Source organism: Micrasema longulum, unplaced genomic scaffold, assembly GCF_059751315.1.
Source record: "Micrasema longulum isolate JH-2025_06_02 unplaced genomic scaffold, ASM5975131v1 h1tg000471l, whole genome shotgun sequence".
In the NCBI taxonomy this organism is placed as follows: Eukaryota; Metazoa; Arthropoda; class Insecta; order Trichoptera; family Brachycentridae; genus Micrasema; species Micrasema longulum.
In genome coordinates, this window is record NW_028277669.1 from 174,078 (window position 1) to 187,132 (window position 13,055).

Here is a 13,055-nt window from a genome sequence, read left to right on the forward strand (position 1 = left end):
ACAGTGGATTTCCCTTTTACACGCTTTAAAAAATAACATATTTAATGTTTTTTTTTTACAATAATTTAACAATGCATAACCGCAACACTATGTTTTCATTTTTGGACTATCCTACACCCTTTGCATGTGCTTTCTACTCAGCAGAAGTAGAGGTATTGAAAACTTTTATCGATAGCAACACTGTTTCTGTGTTAGTCCAGGAACTGTTACATTCTCCTTGTATAAAGCAGGGAAAATTGAAATATTACATATTTTAAAAATAGTACGATTATTTATAACTTGCTGTCATTTACTGTGTCCAAAGGTAATGCCTTATTTTATTTTATTTGTTTTTAAATTGATTAATAGACTTTATTTCAACATAAGCTCGTTGTTTTTTTTTTTGTTGGAAAAAAAATCGTAATATTATGATATCACTCGAAGCATGTTAGAGCAAAATTGGATATGAAAACTCTTATTGATAAATTTATTACTAGTATACAATACAGGCATTTAAAAAATTGAAGGTGATTTTAAAAATGTACTTTTAAGACTATAAAGGTAAACATCCCAATGAATATTTTTGTTTGGATAAGTTTGTAAATTTTTTAAAAGTGGTCTAATAGTGCCAGTAGTAGGCCATAATATTATGATTAAATGGTCCGTCCCAAACACAACTCACTACATGCAGGTTATAAAAAATCATAAATATTTGGAAAAAATGTTATTCTCATTACATGCCATAATATTTTTCCAATTTATATTTTATTGCCAAAACATTTCTGCAAGTAGTACTGGTTGAACCTGGGGATGGAGAGCACTCACCGAAAGTACTAGGCTTGGAGAGCGAGAATTAAATTACGGAGACCCGTCACAAAATATTTACACAGGAGCTAATTCAGCACTGACAGGAAAAAATAGTGTTTCTAGTAAAAATATTGACTTAATTTAACTTTCAATACTGTTTTTTTTATAAAACAGAGAGTTTTTGATTGGGACTGACAATATAATATAATGGTAATCTTAAAAAGTAATTAATACGCTACGATAGGTAATATTTTTTTATTATTAAATTACCTAAAAAATTCTTGCCATACCTACTAATAAAAAAACGTTTAATAAACTGTGTAGATAATAAATTAACATTAAAAATCTAAAATTGAACACCAAACATAACAAGAGAAGCGCACACAGCTCTTATTAATGGAATGATAACATAGTGATAATGTTAATAATGTGATGATCCGACATTTAAAAATACTTAGAAACTAAATTTCCCTCGGACTTTGAAAAAGCCCAAAGAATTCTTGTTGTGTAGAAGAGAAGTGAGCCCTACATAGTTAGGGAGGATAATGGGAGAGTGGTGTATTTTGCAAGCAGTTTCCCGCCCTTCATTCGCCGCTTCTACTGCCGCAACCAGCTTCTCCGCAAAATACTCAAAATCATACAGGTTTTTTGCGTCTCCATCGGGGGTATCTAGAATAATAATATTATTAAGTAAAAAGATAATGATTTCCTCAGTAGCTCACAGTTTTTTACCTAAAATTATCGAACCGATAGCAAAAAGAAACAAAAAATGATATCACCTTTATGGAAAAAAATGCAGAGAATACGTATTGGAAAAATATAAGTTAGTTTAATCTGAAAACATATAATTTTTATATTACTTAAAACACAATAAAGAGATATCAATTGTCGGCCTCATCATGTAGCGGTCAGCGCGTACATGAAATATTTATTAAATTTACTAGGTGCGGAAAGGGAATAATGATGATATAAATACAAGTTTTTTTTTCCACAAATAATAGTAGATTCAATAATATCTGAGTGAAATTCATATTGAAAAGATCAGTTAAGGCTTCCTGTGTGGTAGTATTGGTTGAAATTTATTATTTTTGTTCAAATCTGTTACAGTAATTTTAGAGTTTTATTTTAACATAATATACAATAACTAGATGTAATAAATTGTTTAAATATTACAACTAAATTGAAAAAACTGAAACAATGTTATGGTTTAAATATTTACTACTAAAAAAAATCACAATGTAAGTATCGACCTTCTAGATTTTGTTTTATTACAGTATTATTATAATAATTTAATGTAATTGGTTCAGATGATATGCAAGTAACTGGCACAAAAAATGACTCGCAAGTAAAAGTGCTTTCTCGCAAGTAAAATATGAACATATAAATAAATACCTTTATGCCAAAACAATGGATGCGAAGTAAATGTATTCAGGGGAATATCTTTATCAAAAGGGTTCCATTTCTTCAAAAATGATAATGGCTGTCCACGGTTCCACATGGCCCTCACTCCTCTCATATTTCTGTTACTGAAAAACAATCAAGGCTATTATTAAAATTATATTTTATGAATAAGTAGAGTAAATAAGTTTTAATTTGAGGTTATGCCATTGTTTGAGCTGCTTTTAAGTGAGTTGAGTTAAGTTAAAAATGGAGGTCGGATGTTAAGTTAAAAACATATGATTGGGGACTACACAGATATTAAATAAACACTTTAATTTTAGCTATTTTTTAAGTTCAAGCTTAAGATTTACTACGGTAGCTTAGTGGCATTACAAAACTATAAGATATCTGTTTATATGTTCCCAATAATTATACTAGAGCGAGATCTCATGCACTGTTTTACGCACCCAAAAGCCGAACGAATGCAAGTCAGAATTCACTCATTAAAAGGGCAATTCACTTGGTGAATACGGCTTCTAAGGATAATATGGATCTATTTTTCTGTACATATTGGCAGTCCAGCAGCTATCTGCTTTCTATTCATTAACTTCTACCATATATTTACAGTCTGCATTTCGTGATGGGTTGAACAACCAGTAAAGTAATGCAGATTACATTTGTCAAATAGATAAAGGGAAATTCACATTCTAGTAAACTAGTAAATGAAATACATAAACATTAACATGCACTTACAAAACATTTATTTATTACAACTATTTATAAAAATACACAACTATGTTAATATAAACACAATTTAATACTTTTTAACTAAACCCCCCATAATAGTTCAAAACAACTACATATAAAAAATTCTAAATACCTCCAACTGATTTGAGTCAATTTCAGGGCTGTTGCCAGACTTTGTAATCAGGGCAAGCTCAAAAAATGTCAAGGCAGGCTGAATTTTTCTACATTTTACGCACAAATACGTATGTAAAGGAAAATATCATTATAATCATCTGTCCGCACCTAATGTTGCATAGGGTCTATAGGGCGCTGCATACGCTTCAGGTGTCAGTCCAGGAACATGAAATATTGCAGTGAAGAGCCATGTTTTTAGTCAATATTTCAATGCTGTTTCCGGAGATCAATATGAAGCATTAGCTGGTAGGTATTCAGAGTATTCCGCGAGTTTGATGTATTTTTAAGCAATTTATATTTTAAAAACTGGCAAATAAACCAATTTCATGATGTTCCACGATACATACCGCGAAATGCTAGTTAAAGCTAGCCAAAGATTGATTAAATTATTCAACTGACTTTAAATAATATCTATAAAGCTTAAGAATTCAAACAGTGAATTCAGTCAATTATTTTTATCTCTAAAATCAGAATAAATGTTAATAGTAATAACATTTGGCAAGAATATTTTGCTAAGGAGCAAGTTCTGGTTAGTGGCTAGGGCAAGTACAAAATCTTACAGTGGTCAATTTGCTAAAGATGCTGATTATTATATACCTAACATCAATTTTAATAAGCAATAAAACACTTATAAGGAGATATAATAGATTTCCATACACATTTTTTATTATTCTGGAAAAGTTTAACCTAAAATCTACCATCCCGGGAATGAAAAAATTACAAAATATAAACAAAAAAATGCACTACACCAAATGGAGATTAAAAGCAGACAAAGCACAGGATAACTTTTTTACTAGCATGGATTTTTACCACTATTTGAAAAATAAATAAATGTTTTGTTATGAAAATGCTACAAAGCCAGTGATAATACCAAAACAGATTTTTCAGGCGAGATTCATTCGTGGTTGTAGGTGCTAAACATTAAAACTAGATTCTGCACGCAAGTGATATTATTTATTATAGGCACTAAAGATAATAAAGGTTCCTGCATGTGGGCAAAATTATTGGTTGTACCAAAGACAATATGAAAACGGATTTCTGCATGCTGGTGACATTAGCGGTTGTACCAAAGATAATATCAAAATGGGGTTTTGCGTGGAGATGAGATTGTTTGTATTAAATATATCACAAACATAAGTTTGTGCAAGCAGCTGGCATTAGTTTGAATATAATATAATAATGGGTTTCTACAAGCGGGTAACATTAGTGCTTGTGCCAATATTATTACTAAATTATGTTTCCGGATGCAGGTAACATTAGTAATTGTACCTAGATTCAAAGTTTTTCAGGTCAATGGGTCCAAACTTCTTATTGGATTCAGATTGCTTTCTATAGTCAGAGGCAGGAGCAGTGGATGAAGTGAAGCGATCCAAAATACAATCACGTACCACAGAAGACACCCCGTTGGCCAAGCCGTTCACTCGACTAATGGCAAACAATAAAGAAAACTGCAGCTAACATTTATTATGAACATATTGAGTTCGCAATAAAAGCGATGAAGTGATGATTACAAAGAATATATCTGAAACTCGGTAAAATTTTACAAACAATTAAAAATATTATTTTTAACACTGTTACTCAACTTCTAAAATAAATTTGGGTTTGAGTAAATTACCGAGCAGTTTCGGGACTATCCACCCCAATCCACCCCTATCTTCAAGGCTTATCCACCCATATTATTCTACATTTTCACAAAAAAAGTATTATTTAAAAAGCATGTAACATATTAAAATATCTTTTATTTGGTGAAAGCAAACTGAAAGGAAGTTAATCCGGCATTTTAAAGACCTTAGCTATCATTAAAGTAATTCATTTTATTGTCTATGATTTATTACAAACTGTATTCAGAAAGCTTTGACATTTTCTAAAATCAGATCTTATGAATATTTTACAAACAACGTATTTTTGTCACAAATTAAATGATATATTTTGACATGACAACTGATAATATTTTATTCGACTCAGTACATATTCCCCTAAAATAAATGGTACTTGCCATTAAGTAACAATTTTATACATAAAATATATCTATCGATTGATTCACGAAATACTAAGTTTTCTTATTTTATTTTTAGTTACAATATAAATATTTTTTGATTTTAATACTATTTTTTATATTGACCAGTGACCAGCTTTCCTTGTAAGCAGGACCACAAGCCAAGAAAAGCTAAAAACACACATTAATTTATGAAATAATTTAAATGCAATTCTACCAAGAAATTTCATTTGTTATCAATTATTCAGGGGTTATCCCCTGAATCTATTAAATATTGTTATTCAAAACCAAGTCTGAAAAGTTAAAGATTCAAACTACACATAATAAACATAACAGGGACAAATAGTAAAAATAAATTTTCAATTTATTAATATTAGTTAAATTAGTAAAATGGAAGCCAAGATCTGAAAATGAATCAAATTAAAAATAAACTTACGGCACGAGAGATGCTGGTGGATAAATTAAATCTCCAATTGCGATGGTGTCGAGATCATTGAGATAGACTTTACGAAATTCCAGTTGACGTAGAGCAATAAAGTCATATTTGACTGAGATCAACGCCCGGTCCGTTAAAGTTACCAAGCGTTCTTTCTCATTATCCCAAATACTTATTCTAAAGAAAACAAATAAAATATATAAGCACTGTTATCACAAGAGAAACACAATGATAAGCCAGATATAATTTTTTTTGCACTACGACAGGCCATTAAAAGGATGAATTACAAAACAGATATAATTTTTATTGCTTACAAATTTTTTGTACATGCATCATTAATAATAATGATTCCACCTCTTTAATAGAGTGAAAACTCGTGTTTAGACAGGAAGTTCGTTTTACATTCATTTTTATTTTTGTGTATTATATTTTATTAACATTTCATTTTTACTATCTAAAACAGACTCCTTTAAGAGATTGAAATGTTTTAATATTTTCTATTGATATTAAGATTTCTGGAAGATTATTAAAGTTTTTTTTTCCCAACATGAGTAATGATTAAAAGCTGTAGATTCATCCCTTTTAACGGTGCACGTAATTGATATATTTTTTGGTAAATACTATGCATACTACGGTGACGGTAAAGGTGTACATGTATATTAGTATTTGCACGTTGGTGTAGTGAGTGACGAAGATACGGGTACGTCTCGAAACCGGTAGACATAAAAAGTCAATAAGTGGTTAAATACTAATATTTACTATAGTAGGGCCAATTTTAGGGACATTTGTCGGTTTTAGCTTCATAGTGAGGTAACCTGCTTAAAAACATTGATTCAAGTAAATTAATCGATTCGGACTTCAAAAATAATATATGTGAACTGAATTTAGTTGCTATGAAAAAGTACTGATAGGTACTGTAATTTTATTTTAAAAATCATAAGTTGAATCCTTGTCCCATTATTATTTTCTATCGTAAATTTAAGGAACAAAATAAGATGAGTACATAATTTAACAAAACTATCAACATTCGATTTTTCTGGGTAACATCCCTAGTGTTTAAAAAGAAAAAGGGTTCACTGAAGCAACATTGTAACGACGTTTAGAACAGAAAAAGTTTATTATGTTTAGAATGGTTTATTAGTGAAAGTAAATCATAAAATTACCTTCTTTTGTCATTATTACAATAAATATGTAATCGTAATTGAAAAAAGTTAAGCAATTGTGCAGTTCTAAATTCGAAAAATAAATAATATTTTATTACCGCCCTTACAAGGTTATGTTGTTGAATTTTGATGAAGTGTCAAATGTGACCTATTAAATTGGCCCTACTATAACATTGATTAAAATGTTTGACCACAAACTTAATGCTTCGAACAAAAATAATATCTTTTGAATTAGTTTGTCTTAAACTGTTTACAGCATTTCAAATTCTTCATCTCTTTTTTTAATAGTTACAAAATAGTGTGGCATTTTCTAATGAATGACTAAATATATTATTATAAATATATATAGAGAGATGTATAGAAGATATCCCGATAGAGATTAATATAATTGTGATTATGCAAAATCAATAAGAAAACATGTGTTCAATCTTTTTACAAGAAATAACCCACTGAGCTTCTATTGAATAGAGGCTTGTCAGCAGGTGGCAAAGAGGTGATATGTAAGGAAGTTATGTAAAATACACCACCACACCTAGACCAATCAAAAAAAATATCTTTCTTGGATTTTATTCTTACAACTGGCAGGAATAAAACCCGATTTCACAGTAACTATCGTATCAACTGTGCCACGGTGCCTGTCTAGACCTTTACAAGGTTAAAGCCTTTTAAATGGTTTATATGATCATGTTACACAGAGTACAATATCTACCATTGTGTCTATATTTATTTTATGATATATAAAATATATATATTTTTATAACAGAAAGAAACATACATAGAAAATTGATTGCATATACAGTACATTCTTAGTAATCAGCCCACCCTTAAAATCAGATAAATGTTTAATTAGTGAAAACGCATGATTGTAGTATTTACATACAAAATATTGTAAAATTTTAAACAGATATAGACTAAAAATAGTTTTTATTGTGAGGATTTGACTGTATAAGTTAATATCTAAATGTTATTAAATATTTGTATATAACCACATACCAACTTTTCTATGTCTACCGGTTTCGAGACGTACCCGTCTCTTCGTCAGGACACCAATTAAACCAACATGCAAAACCTCCTATACATCTTCACCATAATTGCTCAAAAATATAAAACCAACACGACATGCATTTCAATAACTTGATTAGGACAGACATGCACTGATTAAATTATGAAAATATTCTATTTTGTTTGAGAAATAGTTGAAAAAAGGTAGAGGGGATGGGGGGGGGTGAGCTTAATAGGTTTAAGGTGACCGTTACAGTGGCACATCGTATCATCATCGGTGAAGGTGTATAGTAGGTTTTGCATGTTGGTTTAATAGGTGTCCTGACAAAAGACAGGTACGTCTCGAAACTGGAAGACATAGAAAAGTCGGTAAGTGGTTATATACAAATATTTGATAACATTTAGTAAAATGTTTGACCACAAAGTTAATGCTTTAAATATTAATAGTGACTATTATTGTGTTTATCCTCAGAATTTAAGTCTATTGGTATATTTATTAACTCTTCTTCAGTAAGGAGTGGCGCATATTCATCTGAACTTTCTGTTATCCATTCTTCTGAACTTTAGGATCTAAAGGAATCAAGTCGAGTCTATAGGCACATGGCGGACTACAGAATTGGACATAGGAATTCCGGCGAATTATAGAGCCTGATTTGGTGCTTTCAACTAAGAAAAATAACGGAGAATTATATTCGTCTAAAATATAGACAGTAATCTAAATTTAAAGGATTACTGAGAGAGTACTGTATCTCCACATGAATATCCCTATTTCTCAAATTTTCATACGCATTAATTGGCGTGGAAACGTTCATGCATAAGTTTATAAAAATATGTATGCAATCATGGTCCATCACAATAGATCTTCACAGGTCACAGTGACATCGGGAGCTTGCATAGCACTGACCCCCACCACTAAGAATAATGATGATGAGTATGAGATGATGGTAACAACACAGTACTCACTCCGTTAAGAGCCAAGAGCCGATAACTTGACCATCCTGGTTGGGGAATATGAGGGTGGAGTTGCACTCGTCTATTGCGGACTGCACAAGACCGTTTCTATAGGAAAAGTAATCCTTGGCATTTTCGAAAGCAAAGGGCACATGATAAATTGGTAGAATATGTTTCTTTGCAGATTCATTTTCTCCTAAAACAGAAATGGTTATTTATTTACTTATTTTATTAATTTCAATACGTATGAAGTGTTATATTTTTAGCATTTTAAAATGTTTGTGGACAAAAATGAATACCGGATTGAACCCTTTAAGAGGTCTGACAAGATTGGACATTGCAACAGAACAACATGGAAGTCTAGTGTATTAACATGCCTTTCTGTTTTTGGCTGGTTTAATGAATCACTTTGCCTACTATGTGACATTCACCGTTCTGCTTATGTTTGAACACCTATATTTCTTAGATTCTCCCATCCGTACATTGAACATAATTAATAATAATAATAAATTTCGTCAATTTTCTTTAGCGCCGTTTTCGTGAGTAATCACTTCAAGGGCGCTGTACATTATACTTAAATAAAAAAAATAAGGTCTATCTACAGGCTAACTCTTAATTACTATTTACTAACAGACAAATATTACAAATCATGTAATACACATAATATGGTACTTCTAACAATTACATCTAAAATGGAGCATTATTATCGGTGATACTGCAAATATTAATAGGCTGGCAATTATAGCTAATGAATTCGGGAATATTGTTAATATATTTAACATGAGTGATTCACAAATCAAAAAATATCTAGAATCTCACTTTTTACTTGAAATTTACATTCATTATACTTAGAACATTTCAGTTTGTAAGTGAAAATTCTTGATGGAAGTTCATTGTAATTTATTATATAAATAAAACATTATATTTAGTTTTCTCTTCATATACAAGTGTATTTTGTATCAAATCTTTATTTTTGTTTTCCATTTTAATTTTGTTCTCCAATTGTATTTGGTTTAGTAGGCCTCGTGGTGTAATGGTCAGCGCGTTTGATTACCAATCAAGAGGTCTCAGGTTCGATTCCCGACGTGGTTGTTATGAAATATTTATTTAAAAGGGTATTTCCACACCAGAATATTTCATAGTCCCTGGACCTGAAGCATAAGACTGATCATCTAATCTTCATGAAACAAAAATTGATCAAGATACGCTGCGATTGGTGTACCAATGAAAGGGAATGATGATGATGATGATTTGGTTTACATAATGTATAATTTTTAATGTAATTTATTTTACTTTACTTTTATCATCATGTGTGTGTACAATAAAAGGCGATAAGCCATATAAATCACCTTGCTTTCATAATAATTCAAGTTGCAGAACAATAGGGAAATACCACTTTTTTTTTCACATTTTTAAAGTAATAAAGGTCTATGAAATACTGTCCAGTAAAAAAAAATATTTTTGATAATTATTAGTACCATAAAAAGTACTTCAAAATTTGTAATTTTGAATTCCTGCAAAAACGGTCATTCTATTGGCCACACCCCTAATACGTCACGATTCATGTTTATATGTAAAGATAATTTATATAGCGCCATTTTTGTGAAAATCACCTCAAGGGCGCTGTACAATAAATAAATATCCCAGCACATCTTTATTTTATTTTGTATAACTTTTTGTACATGATGTTATTTGTACATTGGCGGGCTTATTGCCAACTCTAACTTAAACTCTACCCCAACTTAGTCCAGTGTCATGATTACAGTGGGAGTTAACTTCAACCATCTATGAACTAAAATTGTAAATTTGGATCAAGTATTTTCATTGGTACCCGTAAAAAGAAGTTCGGTGATTAAAAAAAAAAAAAAATTATCAATAGCATTGACATATTTCACAAAATTAAGTGCAGTCAGCGATCTACGGAAAGACAAATGTATTTATTTATTTAACTTTTTGTACATAATGTTATTGGTACATTGGCGGGTTTATTGCCAAATGGCAATTTCTTCCAACCAACCAAAAAAATAGCAGTTTTATTTTTATAATTCAAGTTACAAAACATATTCAATAGAAAATAAAGATTAAAAAGCTAAAGATATATAAAAATAGAAATCAACGAATTTGTTTATAAATTACCTTAAATCGAAACTATTACTCAATGGGAAAAAGGAAAAAAGAGGATTTATTTTATTTGACAATGAAGTTAAGAGTTTCAGTGATATTTTAAAAAATGAAACGAAAAACAAATTATAAAAATAGAAGTTAGATTATAACAAGTCTTGCAGCTACTGAGCACATGGACGGTTGGAATTCTACATCTCATTTATTTGTATCCATGTTTATTTGTTCCTGCCATTGAAATTTGTGTGGAACAATTTCATGAATCTCGACGTCACAACAACCAAGGCCAAACACGTCGCGTTTTTCTACTAACATACTTTTATTGAATTTACTTTTTACGTTTATGTATGAAAACATTTCTCTACAATATCCATATTGATTTTGAAATTACAATTAATTATTCTAATTCCATTTCATATATTTTTATTGGTAATCGTAGTATGTGATATTTGCCTATTATAACTTCAAATCTTTAATAAATACAAAGAAAGCACCATTTGAACTTTCGCTAAATTACACTTTTGACAGAACATATGCAACTGTTACGATTTTTTTAAATGCACTTTGATATAATGGAAGATTTTATCTGGAGCCCTTTCACATAAAGCCAACTACACCAAAAAAAAAGTAGCAGATTCAATGAAGGTGTTATTTTATCAACAGTCGAAATGGTGTTCAAAACATTCATCATCATCATTTGGCACTGCATTGGTACACCAATCGCAACGTATTTTGATATTTTTTGTTACATGAAGGTAAGATGATCAGTCTTACGCTTCAGGTACCAGTCCAGGGACTATGAAATATTTTGGGGTGAAAACACCCTTTTAAATAAATATTTAATGACAACCATGTCGGGAATCGAACCCGAGATTTCTTGCATGGCAAGCTAACGCGCTGACCATTACACCACGAGGCTGAAAATATATCAATCAGTAGAGAGAGTTTCAAAACTCTTTCTTATAAGCCCCCTTAGTTTGACCCTATACAATAAAACAATACCCTTGGCTCTACCCGACCGAGTTTCTTCAGGGTATGCTCGACTACAACAGTTTAGAGACTAGAAGGAATGTGTATTTGACTACACATTTTTATTGATTGTAATTTTTTTTTATCGGTTGCATGGTAGGCAAACGCGCTGACCACTATACCGCGAGGCTGAAGAAACGTTAAACACAGATATCTCAGCTTTTTGTTTTTGTCACATACACCTTCATCCACTCCTGTCTTCAATTACAATGGCTAGTATGTATACATTATAATACACTAATCAGCGAGTGACCAAAATGTTTGTAATCACTTTTTTGTTCAGAGTAGTATGTAGTAAATCGTCTACATTGGGCAATGTAGGGTTAAGATATTTTTTGTAATCTGTTGCATTTGACAAGAGCGACTAAGTAAAGACATAAATGTGTAGGATAAATCTTTAAAATGCACACACGTCTCATAATATCTTATATTCTGAGGGAACTTCTGTCTACATATTTTACCTACCGTCGGACGGCGAAGCCGACGCCGCTGCGGCTAAACTCGATGACCCAACTGCGTCATTGCTCCCCGATGGTTGTCCGTCCACTGAAGGAACTAGAGTAGCCGGAGTGGAGGCCCCCGTAACGTACATTTGCCCTCGAGCTGGAGTCGTAGAGCTGTCGTTAAGTTGTAATGTGCCGCCGCGGAATTCTTCAATATTCTCATCGTCGATAAAATGACTCATCGTACAAAAAGGCTAGCACAACCAACAAGACGAAACACTTGTGTTTTAGATACTGTATCTATTTTAAATACGTCGAATCTGGAATATTTCACGATAGTAATAACTTGACAGCAAAAAAAGGCCAACAAAGATTGTCAATTGTTAAATTTTGTGACAAGCGACAAGTGACAGTGACAATAAAATATTGCCATTTTGACATTTATATTTTATATTTATGTCCATAAACTATATAAAATAAATAATATCATAAACTATATTAGGCACCCACATTTTTTTTTACCTACGTACGCTAAGCAGGAAATAAAAATATAGCGATTTGAGTTTCATTTGTGCTCTTCGAAAAACAATATCACACCCCATTTATTTTTTTACCTCTTCCCTCTTCACCCCTCCAATGCTAGTGTCAACTTTTCTCTTTTATGAATAATTATACTTATTACTTTTATGCAGATTATAAGTACATCGTACTACATAAGTTATGTAGTACCTATTCATTGTACAAATGAATAGATAGATACAGTGAATAAGTATTCGTACAAAAAAAACACATGATTTTGTTATTTTATTTTTCAAAAACAAATGATA

At 31.1% G+C, this 13,055-nt stretch overlaps 1 protein-coding gene across 2 annotated transcripts; it reads right to left on the reverse strand.

Moving 5' to 3' along the window:
• Positions 1-559: 559 nt before the first annotated feature.
• LOC148281309 (tumor protein p63-regulated gene 1-like protein) lies at positions 560-12,699 on the reverse strand. Of its 2 annotated transcripts, XM_088226911.1 has the most exons (6): positions 12,251-12,699; positions 8,648-8,831; positions 5,520-5,696; positions 4,357-4,512; positions 2,179-2,312; positions 560-1,455 (listed from the first exon to the last, which is right to left on the reverse strand). In XM_088226911.1, the coding sequence occupies exons 1-6, from the start codon at positions 12,468-12,470 to the stop codon at positions 1,241-1,243; spliced, it is 1,086 nt and encodes a 361-aa protein (XP_088083037.1). In that variant the 5' UTR covers positions 12,471-12,699; the 3' UTR covers positions 560-1,240. The 2 variants fall into 2 exon arrangements, with proteins under 2 accessions (XP_088083037.1, XP_088083038.1); XM_088226912.1 differs by lacking the exon at positions 4,357-4,512.
• Positions 12,700-13,055: the final 356 nt, after the last annotated feature.

Coding starts and splice junctions, on each gene's coding strand:
- LOC148281309 (XM_088226911.1), bottom strand. CDS start 12,470: ATGAGTCATTTTATCGACGATGAGAATATTGAAGAATTCCGCGGCGGC. Junction 4,513..5,519: donor CCACCAGCATCTCTCGTGCC/GTAAGTTTATTT, acceptor GTTTGCCATTAG/TCGAGTGAACGGCTTGGCCA. Junction 2,313..4,356: donor CTGAAAAACTTTGAATCTAG/GTACAATTACTA, acceptor ATTGTTTTTCAG/TAACAGAAATATGAGAGGAG.